Source organism: Plectropomus leopardus, chromosome 7 (genome assembly GCF_008729295.1).
Source record: "Plectropomus leopardus isolate mb chromosome 7, YSFRI_Pleo_2.0, whole genome shotgun sequence".
NCBI classification, from domain to species: Eukaryota; Metazoa; Chordata; class Actinopteri; order Perciformes; family Serranidae; genus Plectropomus; species Plectropomus leopardus.
In genome coordinates, this window is record NC_056469.1 from 12951683 (window position 1) to 12971458 (window position 19776).

Below are 19776 nucleotides of genomic sequence, written 5' to 3' on the forward strand. Positions count from 1 at the left end.
TAAACACTTACACACACAGGGCTGTTACCAGAACTCCTTAAAGGGCATGTAACTGTTCTATTAGTTGTTCTGAACTCTTTGTTTACATTGTCCAATGTGCTTTACATTATCATATACATCCATTGTTTTGTTTCATGTGAGGTTTGACTGGCACTTTTTAATTATGCCATCTCGTTGCACCCTTTTCTGCACTGACACCTGACAGAAATATTAGCATCATCTCCTGCTTATCTCCATTAACCCCTTCTCAATATAACAGCGGTGGATGGGAAAAAATGTAAATTTGTATTTTCTTTTGACAATTTTCTGAAAATTTGCTTGAAATTTGCGTTACATTTGGCTGGAAACACAACCTTTTCTATGTTATTTCCATTCCCTTTACAATATGCTGCACAAATCAGTTAACACATTCTTCAGCTCCTTCTGCCTATTTAACAACTTTAACCATTTCACACCTTGTATTTCCTGTAGTCTTGTTTATCATTATTTCATATCTCTTCAGGGTGTGTCATGGACCACAGTGCGATACATGATTGGGGAGATTCAGTATGGTGGCCGTGTGACTGATGACTACGACAAGCGCCTCCTCAATACCTTTGCCAAGGTGTGGTTCAGTGAGGACATGTTTGGACCTGCTTTCAACTTCTACAAAGGCTACAGCATCCCGAAATGCTCCAGTGTTGACCAGTATCTGACATACATTCAGGTGAGTCGCTCTCAGGTGGATGATGATGAGTACAAAAGATTTAAATTTTGATGACTAGACAAATAGCTGTGAAAATGTCACAGTCATAAGGGCTACTGCCTTAAGGACTTTGTGTATGTTTGCACATTCATGCCCATGCTTTGTACATTTTTGTTAAAATTCTGCACCTGTATGTCATGTTGCTGTTTCAGTTTTTTCTTATGCTGTCAGCGTTCAGTGACATCACAAACAGTGAAAAGAGCAGCGTTTAAGATGTAAGGTTCTTTACCGACTCACAGCTTACATACTGCACTCTTGTCACATCCAGATACAGGCTGCCATGTGTGATTCTTAGACTAAATGCAAGCATGCTCTTTTTATCATAGATTATGTATGATTTATCAGTGTGCTTGTGTGCTTCACTAGTGGGTTTGTGTGTGTGCTGAATGTGTGTGTATTTCTAGGGGCAGTTCCTGAGCTAGTTTCATTAAAGTTAGTTTCATTATGATGTATGCTCAGGGCTGCCAGGCTCAGCAAGCTTATTCCTCTGCACCGCCTCTCAAATAGAGAATGACAAACACAGCCTTGGAGAACACACACACACACATGAACGCACGCGGGCACAACATCCAAACACACTGTGTACAGACAGATGCATGCACATGTTCACACTTTATACACAAACACACACAATGTGTCTCTGCGTGTGTGTCCACACCTTTGTGTATTTAAATTAAATGCAGACAGACAGGAACAAAGCTAAAAATCCCTAAGAGAAAATAAGTGACCACAGCAAGGGACAGAGGCTATTTTGTCCAGAACCCATTTACTCTCTTCATCACTTAGGATTTTTCTTTGTTTGTCATCCTCTGCTGTTTGAGTGTACATGCACAGTGTGATGAATGTTTGAGCGACAGACTAACCAATGACAACATACAGTACATCACAAGGACCTTTATATCCCTAATGCAAACTGAGCTGCTCTCAATAAACAAAGAAACGAGAATAGAAGACATCTACAGAGCCCAGGAGTGGCAATAGTGATAAAACAAAAAATAAATAAAGGTAATATTGTATTTAATTTGTGCACATGAGATGTAATTCATGGCTTCAATTTAAATAGGTTGTTCCCAAACTTTGGTTAATTTTTGGAGGATGGACACAGCGGGTGAAAGACTGTCAGCAACTTACAGTCTGAGGAAGTGATTCACAATTTTTCATGGGGCAGTGTGAACTGTTTTTAATGCGTCTGTCTCCAACACACCCATTGATGTGCAGAAAAATGTGTAGAATATTTACTCAAAACGATGCATTTGGTGCACACATAGGCATGGGGGTTTTGTGGTTATTTTAACAGTCTAATGCTAGTTGCACAAAATATAACCAGCCGATCTGTCATGCGTAACTGTGCCTCAACAGTGCGCAACATCACTCCTGTTTGAGAATACTGATGGAACAGATACCTGCTACTTTCATATGGCTGTAAATGGTCACCAGTATAAAAAAGGCATTCTGTATATTACAAAGCCATACCAGAAAACACAAGTGGTGATATGTACATAAAAAGAAGATATTATAATGAATACTGGATGTGCTATACTATCTGATGAAGAGCGTGAAGCTTGAAACGTCACCTCATTGCTGTTTTTTTTTTCATCCCCTTGTGATTTCTTGTCCAGCACCTGTTTTTTTTTTTCTTCTGTACATGTGTGCTTTTGCAAACTTTTTCCACCGTACTATCTCTCTGTGCATACATTCATCTCGAGTGCTCAAATAAACCAAAATGTAGGATCAATTTGATTAAGTTGGGGGCCTTGAATTACTTCTCATGCACACAAACTAACCAAAACCTGGAAATGATTTAATTGAACTAAAATAACAAATAATATGTCATGTGCGCAGATGAATAACACAAGGCTTGGATTTTCTCTCATTGCTACTCCTGGACTCTTTAGAAACATGATACATTAACAAAGCCGTCTATCTCAGGCAAGCAGACAGAATAATGTTTGCAAAAAACTTGCTAACATGCACAGATGAAACTCTATTTTCTGTGCACTAATTACAATTTCATATCATTATGCCCTCCTTTATGTGTTGAAGGCAAAGACATATTTCTTTAAAAAATATAGAGCTTACATCATATTGGATCTGTCTTTGGTTTTGAGTGTCTTTGCTTACATGGCATTGTTGATCACAGTAAAGCTTTATGCAGCCATTACAAAGTTAGTTTGTTTGAATTTTCCAGTTTTCAAAAGAACCTCATTAATCACACTGCATTATCAGATGGTCCATCTTCCTGTCATCAGTGAGACACTACCCGCAAGATGTCTTTGAACCAATAAAAGCAACACAGTTTGTACTCGCTGCCTTTGACTTGAAGTCAGCTCACTTCTTGAGTCACTTTAAAAATTTAAATAACAACAACATGCCTCCTGATTTTAATCACCCCAAAACTGGATTTTATCTGAGTTAAAATGTGATGAATGACAAGTGTATAACCCTTATCAGGTCAAAAGTTGTTCAGTATGAATAAACCATAATGTTGCCAGTTTGCTGTTTATTCAGGTCTTTTATGTGGATTTCTTTAAGTCACCTGACCGTATGAAGAAATAATAAATCATAATATCAGTCCACATTTTCACACTATTTATCCTAGACCAATGGGAAAATTGGTAATGACTGCTGCAAAGTCAATGGGGAAATGTTGTTCCTCAGTAGAGGGACATAGTATCCAGTTGTTTTATGAATTTTATGCCTTTATTAGATAGTTACAGTGGAAAGATGACAAAAAAAGAGGCAGGTATGCAACAAAGGTCCCCAGTAATTGGTGCATCACAACAAAGTATTGGTGTCTTGTGTTGATGCTTGAACATCATAAACATCTCACACAGACACATAAGTGGCACAGCTACGTATCACCACAGAGACGGGGGCTCAGTTCACAGCAGTTGAACTTTTGGCTTGGTCGCAGGCCCACTGAGGACAATTGGCTGTGCTTGTGGATGGAAAGCAGGGGAGTGATCCTGTCACTGCTCCAGCAGTTCATACTAGTTGGTGATATGCATTGGACAGGGCAGGATATCATGAATCTCCCTCGTGTTATACCCTCACTGTAAAGCTCTTCACTGAAGGGTGAAAGGAGCAGCTGGTGACACTGTTTGCATCAGAGGAGACACTTGGCTGTGTACACTCTACCCTGACCAACAGTGGCCAAAACTACAGTGCAGTGTGAGGGACATCAATGTTCCAAACTGAAGTTTTTATTTTGTAGTAAGTAACTGATCTTCACACAACAAAACAACAAGAAAACGGCACATAAAATCTATTCCACATCGTTGGAGAGTTTCTCCCATAAGCTTTTCCAGCCTGTTTCTGCCAGCTCAGTGTGAGGTGATAAGCTGCTCTATGGGGGCACCAGGGCCCTCTCACAGCACTTGTTGCGATAGTAGAGCAAATGCATCTCGGCTCTTTCTTTCTGAAAATATTTTCAAAAACCTGTGAGAGCTGGAATGACCTCTGGTTCAATAACTGTTTTTCTTTTACAGTGTCTGCCTGCCTATGACACTCCAGAGGTGTTTGGTCTCCACCCGAATGCAGATATAACCTACCAGAGTAAGCTGGCTAAGGACGTACTGGACACCATCCTCAGTATTCAGCCTAAAGACAGCTCATCAGGTGGAGGGGAAACCAGAGAGGCTGTCGTGTCCAGGCTGGCAGACGACATGCTTGAAAAACTGCCTTCTGACTACGTACCTTTTGAAGTAAGCATGTGTGTTTGTATGCCGTGTGTGTGTGTGCGTGCGTGTGTGCGTGCATGTGCGCAGCACCCGAAGGTGCATCAAAGTAAGCGTGAGTGCAGTTTTCCCCCCACTCACCATGTGTGCTGCGCACTGTGGCTTATGTGTTACAGTCAGAGAGGTGGGATGTGTCTTGGTGAGGTGAAGGTGGTTTGTGTATATTTGAGAAAGTGATAGACGGAGAGGAAGGACAAGAACTGGAGGGGGCATGAATGTAGCTGCTTAGTTTTATTTTGGGATTTCTTTCCTTTTTTTGAACTTACGATAAAGTGAGGTGAGAATGTGACTTTTCTGAAGTGAGGTGCAAAGCTCATCATGTAAAACTTGTCACTGCACACAACACCTAGTCTACCACTTCATCTATCTGCCAGTTGTCTGTCTGTCTACACAGTGTATGAAAGCAGTAAAAACTACATTAGTCTCAAATGAATATTTTAAAATGAGGGACAATGGTAGAGAATTGAAATGCCCAAATGAGTAGATGGAAATGCAGATGTTTATCTCCTGGCACTGATTTAAACTCCCAAAACTCATTTCTGTTCATCAAAATAACATATTTATACACCTGTCCTCATTTAATATACATGGCTCTATGAATATTCACATGAGCCCCTCCGCCCCCTCTATCTCCACCCACCCATCAGCTGTTCACTTGCAGCTCAATCATACCTGCTTACCTTTGAACTCTGCTTGTGGCTCTCTACAAGGTTAGAAACCTTGCAGTAATAAATAACACGAGCCTTCAGCTGGACTGTTATGAAACAGCTGATAATGTGTTGCTAATGTTAGGTAAACCTTGTTTACCTGCTCAGGTAAGTTTGAGGTGAAACTTAATAACAATTGTAGCTACACCTGCTTTTTCTCTGATAGCCCTCATTTCTCAAGTTCTATGGATTGCTTTCTTAAGTTAGTGATGTAGCAAACCTTGGCTATCTGAATCTGTATGTTTAAGACTGGTACACTGCGGTTCCAGTGTTAAAATTCTCAGCCATGAGGTTGACTGCTTTTTTCGCTTATGATTTGCCTGGCAGTATATAAAAAACACCGTATGTACATGTTAGCAAGACTGAAGGAAAACTTATGTTTTTCAACCTGGTACCTATTTTCCCATGTTTTTGTGTCTAAGTGGCTAATGGACGAAACAGTTTTTGAAACTAGATCAGTATAGAGAGAAATTGCAGCTTCACCAGCAAAACAGGCCACAATGTAATCCCTACGGGCAATGGTGCACTGTCAATTTATATCCATCAAAAGTACTTATTTTTGCTACTGACATACTAGCTGGTTAAAAAAAAAGGTACAAAATTTGCTTCATTGACTTTTGGGCAAAATAATTGGTCATAATCTGTTACTCTCAGAACCATATACAGGAAATGACTCTGTGGTGAGCTGTCTCATTTATCAATGGTCTCTGTATTTAGCTGATTTTGATAACATGGAAAAGTCTGCAAGATTTCGTCTTGAGCAAGAGGTGGTTACACATGCTAAAAAAACAGACCTGATCAAGTGAAGGGTAAAGAAAAGCATTTCCTTTTGTTTTCTTTTGAGTCTGTCTGTTGCAAAAACAAACACCTTTAGTGGACATGAATTCATGATGCACAAGCACCCACTGGAATTACATTGCAGCCTTTTTGCAGTGGTCTCTGTCATTTTGGGACCAGTTTAAAAAAAAAAGTCTCCATTAGTTACTTAGTTACAAAAAGACATGGAAAAATAGGATCCCAGTTTAAAAAATACCAAAATGTCCTTTTAAAAACTTGATTTTCATTGGATGAGGTCCTGAACATGGCTATAAAAGACAAATCAATCATGAAATGACTTTTTAAAGAAATATCAATGAATTCATTGAATCCATCTCTTTTTTTTTCTTTACAGACAGTAGTGACTATAGAAACCTCATAAGTGTATTATCCAAATAGGAGAAAAGCTTATGCAACACTTGCAAAGTTGCAAATAGATGAAACCAATATTTACTTTCCGACAGTTATATGAAGAGTGGAAATCTAATGATTCCAGGTACATTTCCACTTTATGAACATGGTTTTCTGTATTGACATATCAAGCCGGTGTGTGCTCATGCATCCTTACTCCATACATCATAAATTCTTCAGAAGATTCATTAAAGTTTGATCTTCTTATCTGATTCAAACCTAACCAGGTGAAAGAGCACCTCCAGAAGATGGGTCCTTTCCAGCCCATGAACATCTTCCTGCGTCAGGAGATTGATCGGATGCAGAGGGTTATAGTTCTGGTGCGAAACACCCTGACGGACCTCAAGTTGGCTATCGATGGAACCATCATCATGAGTGAGAATCTGCGGGATGCCCTAGATTGCATGTATGATGCACGCATTCCTGCCCGCTGGAAGAAGGTTGGTTAAAGGAACTGGCTTGAATTAAAAATTTGCAAACCCACTTCGTCTCGAACATGATAATAGACTCACAGCAATTCACTGTTGTCACACTGGGTACATTTTCAAGTCATTTGTGGACTTTAAATTCTTTGGACATCACAACAAAAGCAGATAATGCTGTTCATTTCCTGTTTTGCCTCTGCCAGTAACAGGCACATAAGTGACTTTTGTCATTTTGGTAGCTTTTAGATGGCGACTAAAAAAAATTTTTTTTAAATCTGCTTCACATATGGCAGAATGAGGTTCTCCTAATAGGAACAGTCGTATTTATTTCTACTGAAAGCTACTAATACCTTTTGCTTTTAATAGAGAATGCAAGTAAGCCACTTTGCCTTTGGGCACTCGTTAATATCTCAAAGGGGCTTTTTATAACTGTGCAGGTGTATTTTCTCTAATGTTATTGTTGTCTTCAAGTAAATCAAAAATTTACTTGTTTCTGATAAACATCAGATATGTCTTGCTAGCTAAAAGCAAGCACATCATCATCATTAAAAATCTCATCCACACTGACTCTGCTTACCTTTTATTTATGTACTTTAAGATTTTATCCACAGCACACAAATCCATTTCAGTGATGAATGAAAACGACTTTTGTTTGTAACAAACTTAAAAGAAAAAATGCTGTATTATTGAAAGTAAGACAATGGGAGCAAGAGAAAACAAAGAGGTATGAGTTGGCATGACTTTTCCCATGTCTTATATTGGAATAATTCTGTTGGCTTTCAAGTCGTGCTCTTGCAAACATTACACCTTTAGAATAATTTAGACTTTAATGGCTGTCTGGCTGGGATTCAGAGTTTTTCTACCTGCAGCACTATCTGCTTTTGGTCCATTTGCCTCCACTCAGCTGTGTTTTGTATTTTTCTTTTTTTTTTTTTAGAATTCTATCGTGCTGAATTCTTTTTTTTTCTCCAACACACAGTGATTCACAATGCAGCCTTTCATGTCTCCCTGTTGTCTTCATCTCTGATCCGTGTGGATGACAGTTTTCTGTGTTTCATTGTAATGTTGTGTTCATGTTGTTTGTCTTTGTTTTTCAGGCATCGTGGGCCTCCAGCACCCTGGGGTTCTGGTTCACAGAGTTGCTTGAGCGGAACCGGCAGTTCCAGGCTTGGATCTTTGAGGGGCGGCCCAACTGCTTCTGGATGACAGGCTTCTTCAACCCGCAGGGCTTCCTGACAGCCATGAGACAGGTACACACGGCATCAGACTACCTACCTACCCACCGCCGTAGAGGAGACCAGATGGCACACTGAGGGAGAAGCAGGCACATGGCCACATTCACACACATGCAAGCAAGCAAGCATGCAGCCACACACACACACACACACGCACGCACACACACAGACACACACAAACACACAGGCTGGCAACAAAGTGCACACACACGTCCTCTTGATTTTTAATGAATTCCAATTTATGCTAATTTAGGGGACTGAATGTCATTTGAATATTTGACCCTGCCCAATCCAGATCTTAAGTCATGCCCCTGTTGTTCATCTGTCTTATATTATTGCTATTATATATATTTTATTTAATTTGAATTTGACATGTATCTAGATTTGTGATATTTGACTATATACTGCAAATAATATTGACTTGACCAGATTTTTATTTAACATTAAAAAAATTGAAAATGGATGATAATAACACACTCTGTAGTCAATTTTACATGACAAAATATGTTTAAACTGAATGTTTCTATTAACTTTAGGCTCAGCCATTACATCTCACACTTTATTTATTTTCTGCCTTTAATGGAAGCATTTTCTGAGCTGTCCTTGTTTCAAGTGGACTTAATTGAACTCCCATGATTTCACCCCCACTGGAAATCCATCTGCAGCAGTGAAATCGTGTAAAAAGTCGTTTGTTGTGAGGCTGGCGTAAGGATTCTTGGATATTGTGTTTAACAAAAACTCTTATCTTATGCAAAATCTAAAGGTCTAAAAATGCATTTAAAAAGAGGTGAGCTGATTGTGTTACTCTTCAATTAACTCAAGAACATGAACTTAGTTTCATGAATGATGGGAATTCAGTGCATTCCATACACTGTAGATGTGCATATTTGGACCTTAATACTGTTATTGGGAGAGCCTTGCTTTTATACTGAGACCAACAAAATCTGTTTTGCCCCTCACTTTCTATTAAATATGTCTTTTGCTCACCTGTAACTGCTTCCACCAGGCGGGTTATCTACCTTTTGACTCCTGTTAGTCTTTGTGTTTGTCAGCAGAATATCTCCACAACCTTTAACAGATTTGATAATTGGTGGCCTTGAGCTATTGAATTTTGTGGTGATCCAGAGCTGAGGATTGGTTATCTTCACATACAGTAACTAAAAGAGAGCTGAGAAGAGACCTGAGGGCTGAGCAATCTTTTTGGGGCCAACAAATCAGTTTAGTCGTAGGAATTGGAAATAATTTGGAGTCAGGTTTGCACATCTGACTGCCTCCTAGTTTTGCTTATTCCACTCAGTTGTAAAATCCCGGTTGCATGCTCGAGACAGAGAAAATATTGTGGATACAGATGTCTGTATTATATTGAGCGGGGATTTGTTGGACCAGTATGTTAGTTACCAAATATAGCTGTCATTTCCTCTCACTGAGCCTTCTCCGGAGAGACGCTGAAGCTTTTGTTGGACCACTGACATCACAAACTGTCTGCAGAGAGCTCTGACTCTGTGCGTCCTTTTCATTTATTATCAGTCCCTATCTGTTCAATTTTGCTCAATAAGGTTTCTGTCTGTTTTTTTTGCCTCTTTCAAAATGAGGATAAAATGACTGAGAGGATACAATATTCACATTTCATTTATTTATTGTGCACTCTGCCCTCACTCCTGGCTCTTTTTGAGTCGTATGGGATTTGTTTACTTTCTGTTGGCACAGCATCTCACAAAACATCGATAGAGTGCACTTCTCTGCCCTACACAGTGTTTTTTTTGTACCTCTATTACAACCCTGTTCTCAAAATTGATTTTTTTCTTTTTTTGTTGCCAAATGTCAGCTGTCATTCATGTGTACTGCTGTGTCATACTGCCCAAATTATTGCCTTAACTTGTGGATTTGTCCCTGCACTTGCAGGAGATCACCCGGGCCAACAAAGGCTGGGCCCTGGACCGCATGGTGCTGTCCAATGAGGTCACTAGGTGGATGAAGGACGACATCACTCAGCCCCCTGCAGAAGGAGTGTATGTCTATGGTCTGTACCTGGAAGGAGCGGGTTGGGACCGCCGCAGTTGCAAACTCATCGACTCTAAACCTAAAGTCCTCTTCGAGATGATGCCTGTGATCAGGATGTATGCTGAAAATAATGGTGAGATTGATTGAGACCTTTAAATGGAAGGAGGCTTCCTGTGATTTCCATTTTCCATTTTTTCAAAAAATATCTGTATTTTGATGACGTTTTTGGAAAAAGTCTGACCTTGTAGAGTAAAGACAGGATTAAAGCTTTTGCATGGTCAGATTAATTTTTCTAGTCTTTGTCAGTCTCAGTCTCTTCTCCTCAGCATTTGCATCCCACGCAGTCATTCAGAATGGATGGATGTAACATTTAAATGTCAAGCAGACTAAGTGCTATTTATTTTGTCTGGGAATAGATTACCGGCAGTATGTTGCACAGTGTTTGTTCTGGATAAGACCAGACAGTATTCAGGCAGGCAGCAGAGAGATGGGCCCCAGTGGACGCCTGCAAGCAAGGCTGCCTGGGAAATGAATTAATGATTCAATGATACGCGTAATGCAGTTTGTGTACACCATGTCCCCTCCCAGCTTTTCCCACAAGAAGGCTGCCTGCTGGGTTTAAGTGTGTGCAAATGAGAGCAGTGAGGGATGTGTCTGTAGACAAGTGGTTGGAAAAGCATCTATGAGTATGTGTTGCATGAATGTGTGGGTGTTGAAAAACCCCTCTACTTAATAGTGACTCCCTTCAAAGAGATAAGATGATGCGTTTCATCTCTAAAGACTGACTGGACAAGAGCTGTTTGTTTGCTTGTGAAAATGATTGTTGGTTTTTGTGCTGATGGGGGGGGGCATGTAGCACTTCAGCATGGTGTCTCTGACAGGCTAACAAATAACCCACTACCAAGCTGACTGCCTGAAAAACAGAGAACAGTAAGGTGGGGCTCTGGGAGAAGTGAGAATAACCACGTTCCCCTTGTTGTAGTTATTTGGCTGATTTGAGCTGACTTTAACTTCATAAAAACAGATGTTTTGTTGAACACAGTTGGGTGTCCCAATGGCATCTCCTCACTCACTGATTTAAATACCTGAATTGAGAGATATTTTTTTTGTCATCAAAAAATGTAATAATTGCTGTTTTTGATTTTATTCCTCAGCAGTGTGTTAGTTGACTCAAGTTTGTTGTTTTTCTGTGTTGCAGGTGTGAAGGATGCCCGCCTCTACTCCTGTCCAATCTACAAGAAGCCAGTTCGAACCGACATGAATTACATCGCAGCTGTGGATCTGAAGACTTCACTTCCTCCAGAATATTGGATCTTGCGGGGTGTGGCACTCCTCTGTGACGTCAAGTAATTGCTTATTGTTGCATAAGGTTAGTTATATCAGCTTCCCATCAATCACATGCCCAGTTTCCTGACAGTCTGCAGGGTGAACAGCTGTTACCATGACTACCACCATGTGTTTTATTTAACATTCAGTACTCAACTTCCTTTTTTATCTTGAACAAAGTAGGAAATTGTAACAGTAGGGATAGCAGTGGTAAGTGCCTGAAAACAGAATGTTCAAATCATCACATGCCATTTCTGTCTTTAGTCTGACAGTTGCGTCCAATCAAACTGATTTCTGAAAGAGAAGGGGATTCAGTTAAATATAACCAATCACTGGAGACAATTGTATCCGTGTGAACTTAACATCATTTTAAGCAGCCATGTGTATATACTTACTTTGCCAGGGTTATTATGAAATGGAGTCGAGCAGAGTAAAGACTATGATAGATCAGCCTCGATAGCAGTGCCTGTGTTGTCCGAAATGCTCGCTGTATTTCTTATGGGTTCCTGTGTACTGCTTGACAACGGTGTCCTGACTGTGGCGCTGATAGGCTAACAGAGTACCACCGCAATGTTCATTAGTTGTTTTATTTTTATGAGAAACTGCTTTTTTATGTCACGATGACAGACAAATCAATTAACTTAAAGACATTGGAGTGGGTTGAGTCAAAGGCCTGGACTCAAGCAACCATTTACTTCTTCTTTTTTTTTTTCCTTTCACAAAGAGGTAAATTGTGACTGTAGGGGCACCATTAGTAAAACATTCACTTCCAGACAATGAGAAAAGGTCTTTTGAAACAACAGCTTACAGACTTTTTAGGAATAACAATAATCCCTTACAGTCCCTCCTACAGTGTAATCTGTCACTAAGTGAGGGACAGTTTGTTATATTACTGTGCAGCAAATGTCAGGAGTTGAGAGAGAATAATGTATTTAGTTCAGTCAACAGAAGGTCAAATCAGGAATTATCTAGTTTGAAACATCATGTCAGTGTTAATCTGGGGGTTTTTTTTAGGTCAAAGGGGAAAGAGACGGCTGTAGTGTGGTGATCAAAGGTCAGCTGTAAATCAGGATTCTTCAGTTCTTAGATCTATCTGTCTTGGTTTTTTTAAATTACAGTTATTTCAAGCACATGAGAGCAAAATTGCATCAAAGGATATTTCTGTTCACAATAAGTAGCTGCTTCAGTAATCATCTTGAGTGTTCTTACCCTCATTGTATCCAGTTGTTCTTTTAGTTTTAAAATCCTGATGTAATTAAAATATTAGTCTCTTAAAATGGAAACAGCAGTGTAAAGCAGACAGGAAATGGACTGTGTTGCTTCAGTGAGTGATTCAACTTTGGCCATGATGAGTCTAGACATTGTATCCATCTGCTCACCAGTGGCATTGCCCAATGTACCGCAGTCTAGAAGTAAAAACTTGTTGAGCCACAGAGGACTAATTCTAGTTTGGAACCAGGTACCAGATTGATGTCTTAAACTTTTTTTTGATTTCTGTGATGTAATTGCCTCACAAAGAGCAGTTTCAGCTGCTAAAGAGAGTATCGATCCAGTGTGCAGGTGTATTTTCTTCATCCTGCTGTTTATTGTAAATCAAGTGCAAATCACAGCACATTCCTGTCATGGTAATACACTGGTCATTTTTACAGAGCGTAGCAGGCAAATAATAACTCTCAGTGGAACTGAAATACATATAAATTTTAATGAAGTTTTTACAAAAAACAATGGCATCATCAAAACATCAAAACACTTTTTTGGTAGTATTTTCTTTTGTTACAAAACCACTGTACCATATGCACTCTAAAGCTACCCTGTACACAGATCAGGCTTAGGTTTCCCCGGATGAAAATCGTCACACTAAAATCATCTTTATCCCTTTTGTTGTCCAGTAGATGTAAATCTGTATGGCTCAGGTCTGATCCCTGCAGCAACAAACACTGAATTTTTCATTTTCAGCAGGCATCTGACCTATGCCATACAGACTTAGAGAATATTTTTAGATTTTGTGTAAACAGTCAAGGAAGATGATTAAAGTGCAAAGACAGTTTTAGGGAAACATGGCCCTGAATGAATATCACAATATATTCATAGATTCTTTTTTTGTTATGCTCTTCCTTTTAGTGACCGCCTGTAAAATACATCCAAGACTTAGTGCTTCTAACAAGGTTGATGGAGTTATATACACGTATGTGTGTCTCCTTGTTGGCTGGCTGTTTTTAGCTCTGCCTTAGCAACAGTGGTCATGCAGTTTTCTCTTGTAACATTTGTCCTTTGTTTAATTTGAATGATCAGATCTTCCATCTGTGACCTTTTGTATCACCTTTTCAAAATTTGGTTAAATTCAGGGCACGCAGACTTCCTCATATTCATCACAGCAGCATGCCTTTTCTGTATTGTTTCCTCTGAGACATGTTCCTTGACTCTACACTTTTTACTGTACATTATCTAAAATCCAAAATGCACTGTGCCCTGTGCCCTATAAAGTGAACAGAATAAGAAATATTTTTGATGTACCTGTCTGAAGTAAATGCTTTTATGGCAAAGTGACAGCCACAAGCCTCCCAGAACTGAGTCAGAATACTAATTTAAACTATATCAGATTCTTCTCTCTGATTTTGTATTAGAAATAAGATCTGACTGACGTATGCCACTGTGGGTTTCCTGAATCCAACATTCAAATTCCAATATATTTCAGGGCTTGTTGCCTACTAGCTGTACATGCTACACTTACAGTTACATAAGTGACTAATTGTATACTATAGCTGTGGCATAGGGACCTTGGAATGCAATATTAAAATCAGATTTCTATCCTCCTTGCAGCGAAGACCTGATTAATTTGCAATTCACACTTTGTGTTACAACAGCATTAAGAGGGTATAACCTCCACCTGTAATGAACTCCTGTTCTTTGTGTAAATTCAGCATATTCTGAACCAGTCTTACGGCATTACATTCCCTTGGGACAGTGAGCGGGTCATCTCTGTGTGCACAAAGTAGGTCTGGAGCTCTCCTTTGCCCTTGACATTGATGATGCCTCTACAAGAGCACATGTAGCCCAGAGTAAGGAGAATGCGACTTGTCTCCTCCGTCACCTACAGGGAGAAGCAGATGGGTAACGTCAATTTTGCTTATCTTACACAGCTGAATTAAATTCCTGCAGGCAAAAGAACCCTCTGCTCTCTAAAGAAATACATTTGTAGAGGCTGAGAGAAACATCTGCTCACCATTAATTCATAAGTAACAATCTCTCACCAGACCTCGATTGTATTTTACCAGACAAAATCAGAATGTAACTTGGATATAAAGTGTTGTCAGTTTCATTCAAGATTGCCAAAATATCTGTGTTAAGTAGAGCTGCAATCACTGGTGCCTCCCATCACACAGGATGGGAAATATCTGTGCTACCTTGGAATAACTTCCGTATTATTGCCTCTGCACATCTTAAAATATCAACAGGCAATCTTGGAATGCAATTGAAAGCAGCTCTGCAGTTGTGCTGCACTGCACAGCAGATGGCTCTATCAAATGTGCACTAGCTGTGAAGTGTAATACAGCCCTCTGAAGACTGAATGATTCTCACAGCTACATGCCATGCAGGTGAAAAACCATTAGATCTTATCAGTGCCCAGGCAGCGTGAAAATGTAAGATTTGAAGATGTCACATGATGTTGAAATGACGTGATGTCCTTGCTGTTAAAAATAGCATGAGCAGAGACAAGCAGAGTTTAATCTTTTCAACATTCATACTGACATTTGAAATGTCTTTTATAAAAATGAAGTACTGCTGCTTTAAAAGAAACAGTCAACTTCAGACACAATGTGATGGTTAACAGATACAAAGACTTCTCAAACTGGTTTGCTCTTGAATGTGTCATTGTAAACAGCAGCAGCGCCTGGAAAGAAAAATGGCTCATGGTATGTCACTAACAGTTCAGTGGCTTAAGTTGACCCCAGGAATGGTATGCCGCACGTCAAATGGTGTGCCACTAGTGATTCAGTGGCATAAGGCGATCTTTCAGTGTCAGAAGCTGTCTGCGGAGCGGTATGCTGCTGTGTTCCATCAGCACATACAGTTTCCAAATGGCAGCTTTCCCTGTCAGACTGTCACAACACGACCACCCCATGATACTGTACTGTAAATGTATATTCTTTCTGTTTTAGTTGTAGTGCAATATAGCGCCGCAAATAAAGGAATTTATAAATTCAAGTAAAGTCGGTTGTGTTGTTGGGATATGTGCAAAGCTTTTGTAATGACTGAAGTGATTTTATATTGACATTTTCATTCGTATATACCAAGCCCCCAGGAAGTACACCAGGCTCAAATGCAAATTTTACACAGTGGCCAAAAGTGGAATTGCACTGTCCGGGTCCTTCATGTGATGCCCACGGGCTGGAATGACTTTTCCCCATTGACTTATATTGAAAAAGAGATGTCTGTAAAGAAGTGGAGAATTTTTTGTGAGTGTCAAACCCCTCGCGAAATGACTCATTTCACTATATAGATTTAAGCCATCCAGTTAGATAACATTTGGAAAGTCTAAAAGAGCTGAAAATTTTTACTTTTTAGATCGCCATTCAAGCTAGGGAAGCACTAAACCAGAAGTCACTCCGTCGACAGAAGTTACACAGTCAGGCAGGCCATACTTGGCCACCTAATGTCTGGTGCACATGCCTCATGGGCCCAGCCTCCATGGCTGCTCCAGACTTTCTTTAATACATCCATGCTATGTACCCTTCTTTAGCAAACACGGCTATTGTTACCCTAGCCACTGTAGCCAGTCTGACTAATTGATGACAGAAATTTACAGCCAAATAATAATAATTATATTATTTTTGGCATGTCTACCTTCAATTGTAGAATTAGATCACACTGTACATCATATAATATGCCAAGTCGCAGCACATTAACGGGGCATAATTATTGCATATTTGTTATTCACCATAAATTACTGTGGTGAGTAACTGTCGTGGCATAAGTCGATCGATACCAGCAGGCATCATTTAAAAATAATAGACAGGATATTTTCTCACTATGATCTATCTATGAGAAATGACAGTGTGTACTGATTACACCTAATGTAGTTTTACTGTAAATTACAACATTGGCTTGAGTGTGCAAATAATGTTTCATCAGCCAGGGGAGTATTTTTGTGTATTTCAGTGGCCTATGCTATATATCAGCATAGGCCATTGGATCAATGTAAAATTGCATAATCTGGGTCCTTGATGTAACATAAGTGTTTGAAATAAATGAGGGAACATATTTTCAAGTTCCTCTATGAAATAATTAAGACTATGAAAAATGCTGAAAGCTGTGGGATTTAGTGGTCGCTATTATGAATGAGATTATTGACTGTAAGTTACCCCCTCAAGGTTGATGTTACATAATTTGCAGATTCCAGGCAATGTTGTAATTTACAGTAAAACTACATTAGGTGTAGACAGTACACAGTCATTTCAGAAAGATAGATCCTAGTGAGAGAATATTTTGATGTGTATCATTACTAAATTATGCAGTACAAAATAGTCTTTTCCACATCACGACGATTGCAACCTGGTACTCATTCAAAGTATGCTGAATAATAAACAATATGCCATACTTATGCCTAGTAAATGTGCAGCGACTTGGCGTTTTATCGTTAATCATGCCAAAAATAACAATTATTATTAGTTCGCTCAAAAGTTCTGTTACTGATTGGTCAGACTGACTACGGTGACTGGGCTAACATTAGCCATGTTTGCTAAAGCAGGGTACAAAGGCAAGGAAATGCTGATATAAAATCACTTTACTGTTATTACAAAAGCAACTGACTTCAATTCATACAGTCCTTTATTTACGGTGCAATGTTGTGCTACACTGTCAATAAAGACAGGAAACAAACATTTACAGTACAGCATCATGAGGCGGTCCTGTTGTGATGGCGTGACAGGGGAAGCTGCCGTTTGGAAAGACAGTGCTGGTGGAACACAGCGGCATACCTCTCCGGGGACGGTTTATGCCTCTGAAGGATCTGAATGGAGCTGAACTGCTGGTGGCATACCATCAGCCGCTTTTTCGATCTTAGCCTCACTCGAAAATGATCAGTGTGTGTGATATTCTTTATTTTTTTATTCTCTACATATCCCATGAAATTTTAGCCTCAATACATCTCAATACATTTCTGCTCTGCGTGTGACTCAGCCCTAAGTCTATTCATCAATGCTGAAGGACAGTGTATGTGAGAATGAGCTAAGAAAAGAAAAAAAACAATTAGTAATAAACATGTCATCCAGTGCAACAGTTAAGCACTACAAGAAGGCATTTGAAATTTGATTAAAAAAATTTAAAAAGTTCATTTAATGTAACAGTCATGCATAAGGCCTCAACCAGACAGCATGTTTTAGCAGCCTGGGGCAGCTTTTGTAAAAGTTTTCAATAACAGTGGAGCATTTTGCACACTGCTTTTGCACTGCTGAGCGCGGTGTTTTTCTTTGCATTTTTTGCAGGAGCACCAGAGGCTTTAACAAAAAAGGCAGTGCAGTGTATTTCGGGTTTTCAGCCCGTAAAACATGGGTCAGGGTCTAATTCCTAAAATTTTCAGTGCAGCTTATCAAAAAGATGCTGTTCAATGCAACATCTTAGAGTAAATGAATGATGACAACAAATTAATTTGCCATCAATATAGTAGTTTCTAAACATTTGAAATGTAGCATTTTAGTTTTCACAGTTAGAAAACGTATATTTAGTGAGTTAGACACTGATGGAGCAGCGCTGTTGTACCTTTTTTTTCCTAGGCTTTTCGTTCTACCAAAAATGTTTTGTGCTGGTCATGGGGTACATGGCCACTTGGACTTGGAGAGCCACTTATGTATGTGGTAGTTTATGGACAACAGAGGAGCTCTTTGGCACAGAGAAAAACAGTATCAGGAATTGGCAACACAGATGATACTTGTTAGGATCAATTCATTGTTGTTTTTTTGGACTCTTCTTGGGATGTGTTGACAATAAGAAAAACAGATAATATCACCGTATACACTTTTATTACCTGTATTTTTCCCAGGACTCCAGTACTGTCCATTCTGCTGGCTACATTCACTGTGTTCCCCCAGATGTCATACTGTGGCTTCTGGGCTCCAATGACTCCAGCTATCACTGGACCATGGTTAATACCTTAAAAAGGACACAAAACAATCAGTGAACATCCCAGATGAATCTGTACCATGTTTACAAGGTTACAGATAGTGACATTTTCAGAATTCTCTTTTTTGATCTGAATTGGAAATTACAATACGCAGAACACCGTAGAATTTGGAGCACACTAAAAAATTCCAAATGTAACTAAAGTGAATGTCATATTGTATCAATACATTTTTTTACAAGTTGAATTTTTGATATTACTGATCAGTTATTGAGTGCAGTTCCAAAAGGCCTTTGGCAACAGACCTGCTTTCAGGATAAACAAAGCTTTTCACAAGATTTCAGCAGAACATGAGATGAAGTAGAAGCTAAATGCAGCTGAACTCTTAATCCCCAACACTCTCAGCACCTCTGCTGAGCAGGCTCTGGGGCTTTTCACAGTACTAAGAGGACACCTCTCCGCTCCGGCTTCTGAGTCAATTTTCAGATTGTGGGAAATTGCGGTCTGCACACACAGGCACACTGCCAGTGGTTTGGTCCAGTCCCAGTGGGTGGCGACTTGTATCCCTCTCTGGTGGGATGTTTTAGGCCCGCCTAGAAGCAGTGGGGGATGTTCAGTCACACGCACGCACACTGCTGAGTTAATGGGGCATCCCATGCTGCGATCTTCACAGACAGGTTGAAGGTATCGAACTGCGACTCTTACCACATGCTGGGACCTGCCCGCAATGCTTTCCTGTCTTTCCTCTTCAGTTCTCCCTCTATGCTTTAGTCATTCTCTCTGTCTCACTCTCCTATTAAGTTGCCATGACTATACCCATGTCTTGCTGCAAACATGAGTTTTATTTTCTTGTTATTTTGCCGTGCATACTGGTGCTCTAAAAATAGAAAGGCTACATGTCGCTGTCAGAACATTTCATGTCAGTGAAGCATACAGTTAGTCATTCAAGCTATTCATTTTAAGAAGACTCTGTTCCACGTACCAAAGATCCAGTTGAGTGACTCTAAACAGAATAATAAGATATGATTACTGCTCAGCCAATAAGGGTCACAGCTGTCATATTTTATCTCATTATCTGCTGCATTTTGATGTCTGAGACAACTATTAAGTATATCTAGAATATTTCTCACTCCGTGGTCAGTAACACTGACAGGTAAAATGGTGTTAATACACGATGCAGTCACCTTTTGGAAACAGGCAAACTGTTGCAGTTAACTGTGGCTTTAAAGTTTTAAATTGCTAAAAAAAAACCCAAC

At 39.6% G+C, this 19776-nt stretch overlaps 2 protein-coding genes across 2 annotated transcripts in view; one reads left to right on the forward strand and one right to left on the reverse strand.

Annotated features, from left to right (window-relative positions):
* dnah5 (dynein, axonemal, heavy chain 5) overlaps positions 1-11519 on the forward strand; it is a 114649-nt gene extending 103130 nt beyond the window's left edge. Inside the window, exons 82-87 of the mRNA XM_042490006.1 lie at positions 503-706; positions 4234-4449; positions 6644-6856; positions 7939-8091; positions 9979-10210; positions 11276-11519. Coding sequence (XP_042345940.1) covers positions 503-706; positions 4234-4449; positions 6644-6856; positions 7939-8091; positions 9979-10210; positions 11276-11427 — 1170 coding nt within the window. The 3' untranslated portion in view covers positions 11428-11519. The remainder of the gene's footprint in view (positions 1-502; positions 707-4233; positions 4450-6643; positions 6857-7938; positions 8092-9978; positions 10211-11275) is intronic.
* A 2013-nt stretch (positions 11520-13532) lies between these two features.
* Positions 13533-19776, reverse strand: part of adcy2a (adenylate cyclase 2a) — a 93655-nt gene continuing 87411 nt past the window's right edge. The window contains exons 24-25 of the mRNA XM_042490759.1: positions 18428-18552; positions 13533-14494 (exon numbers count right to left, since the gene is read on the reverse strand). Of these exons, the coding sequence (XP_042346693.1) occupies positions 14342-14494; positions 18428-18552 (278 nt within the window). The 3' untranslated portion in view covers positions 13533-14341. The remainder of the gene's footprint in view (positions 14495-18427; positions 18553-19776) is intronic.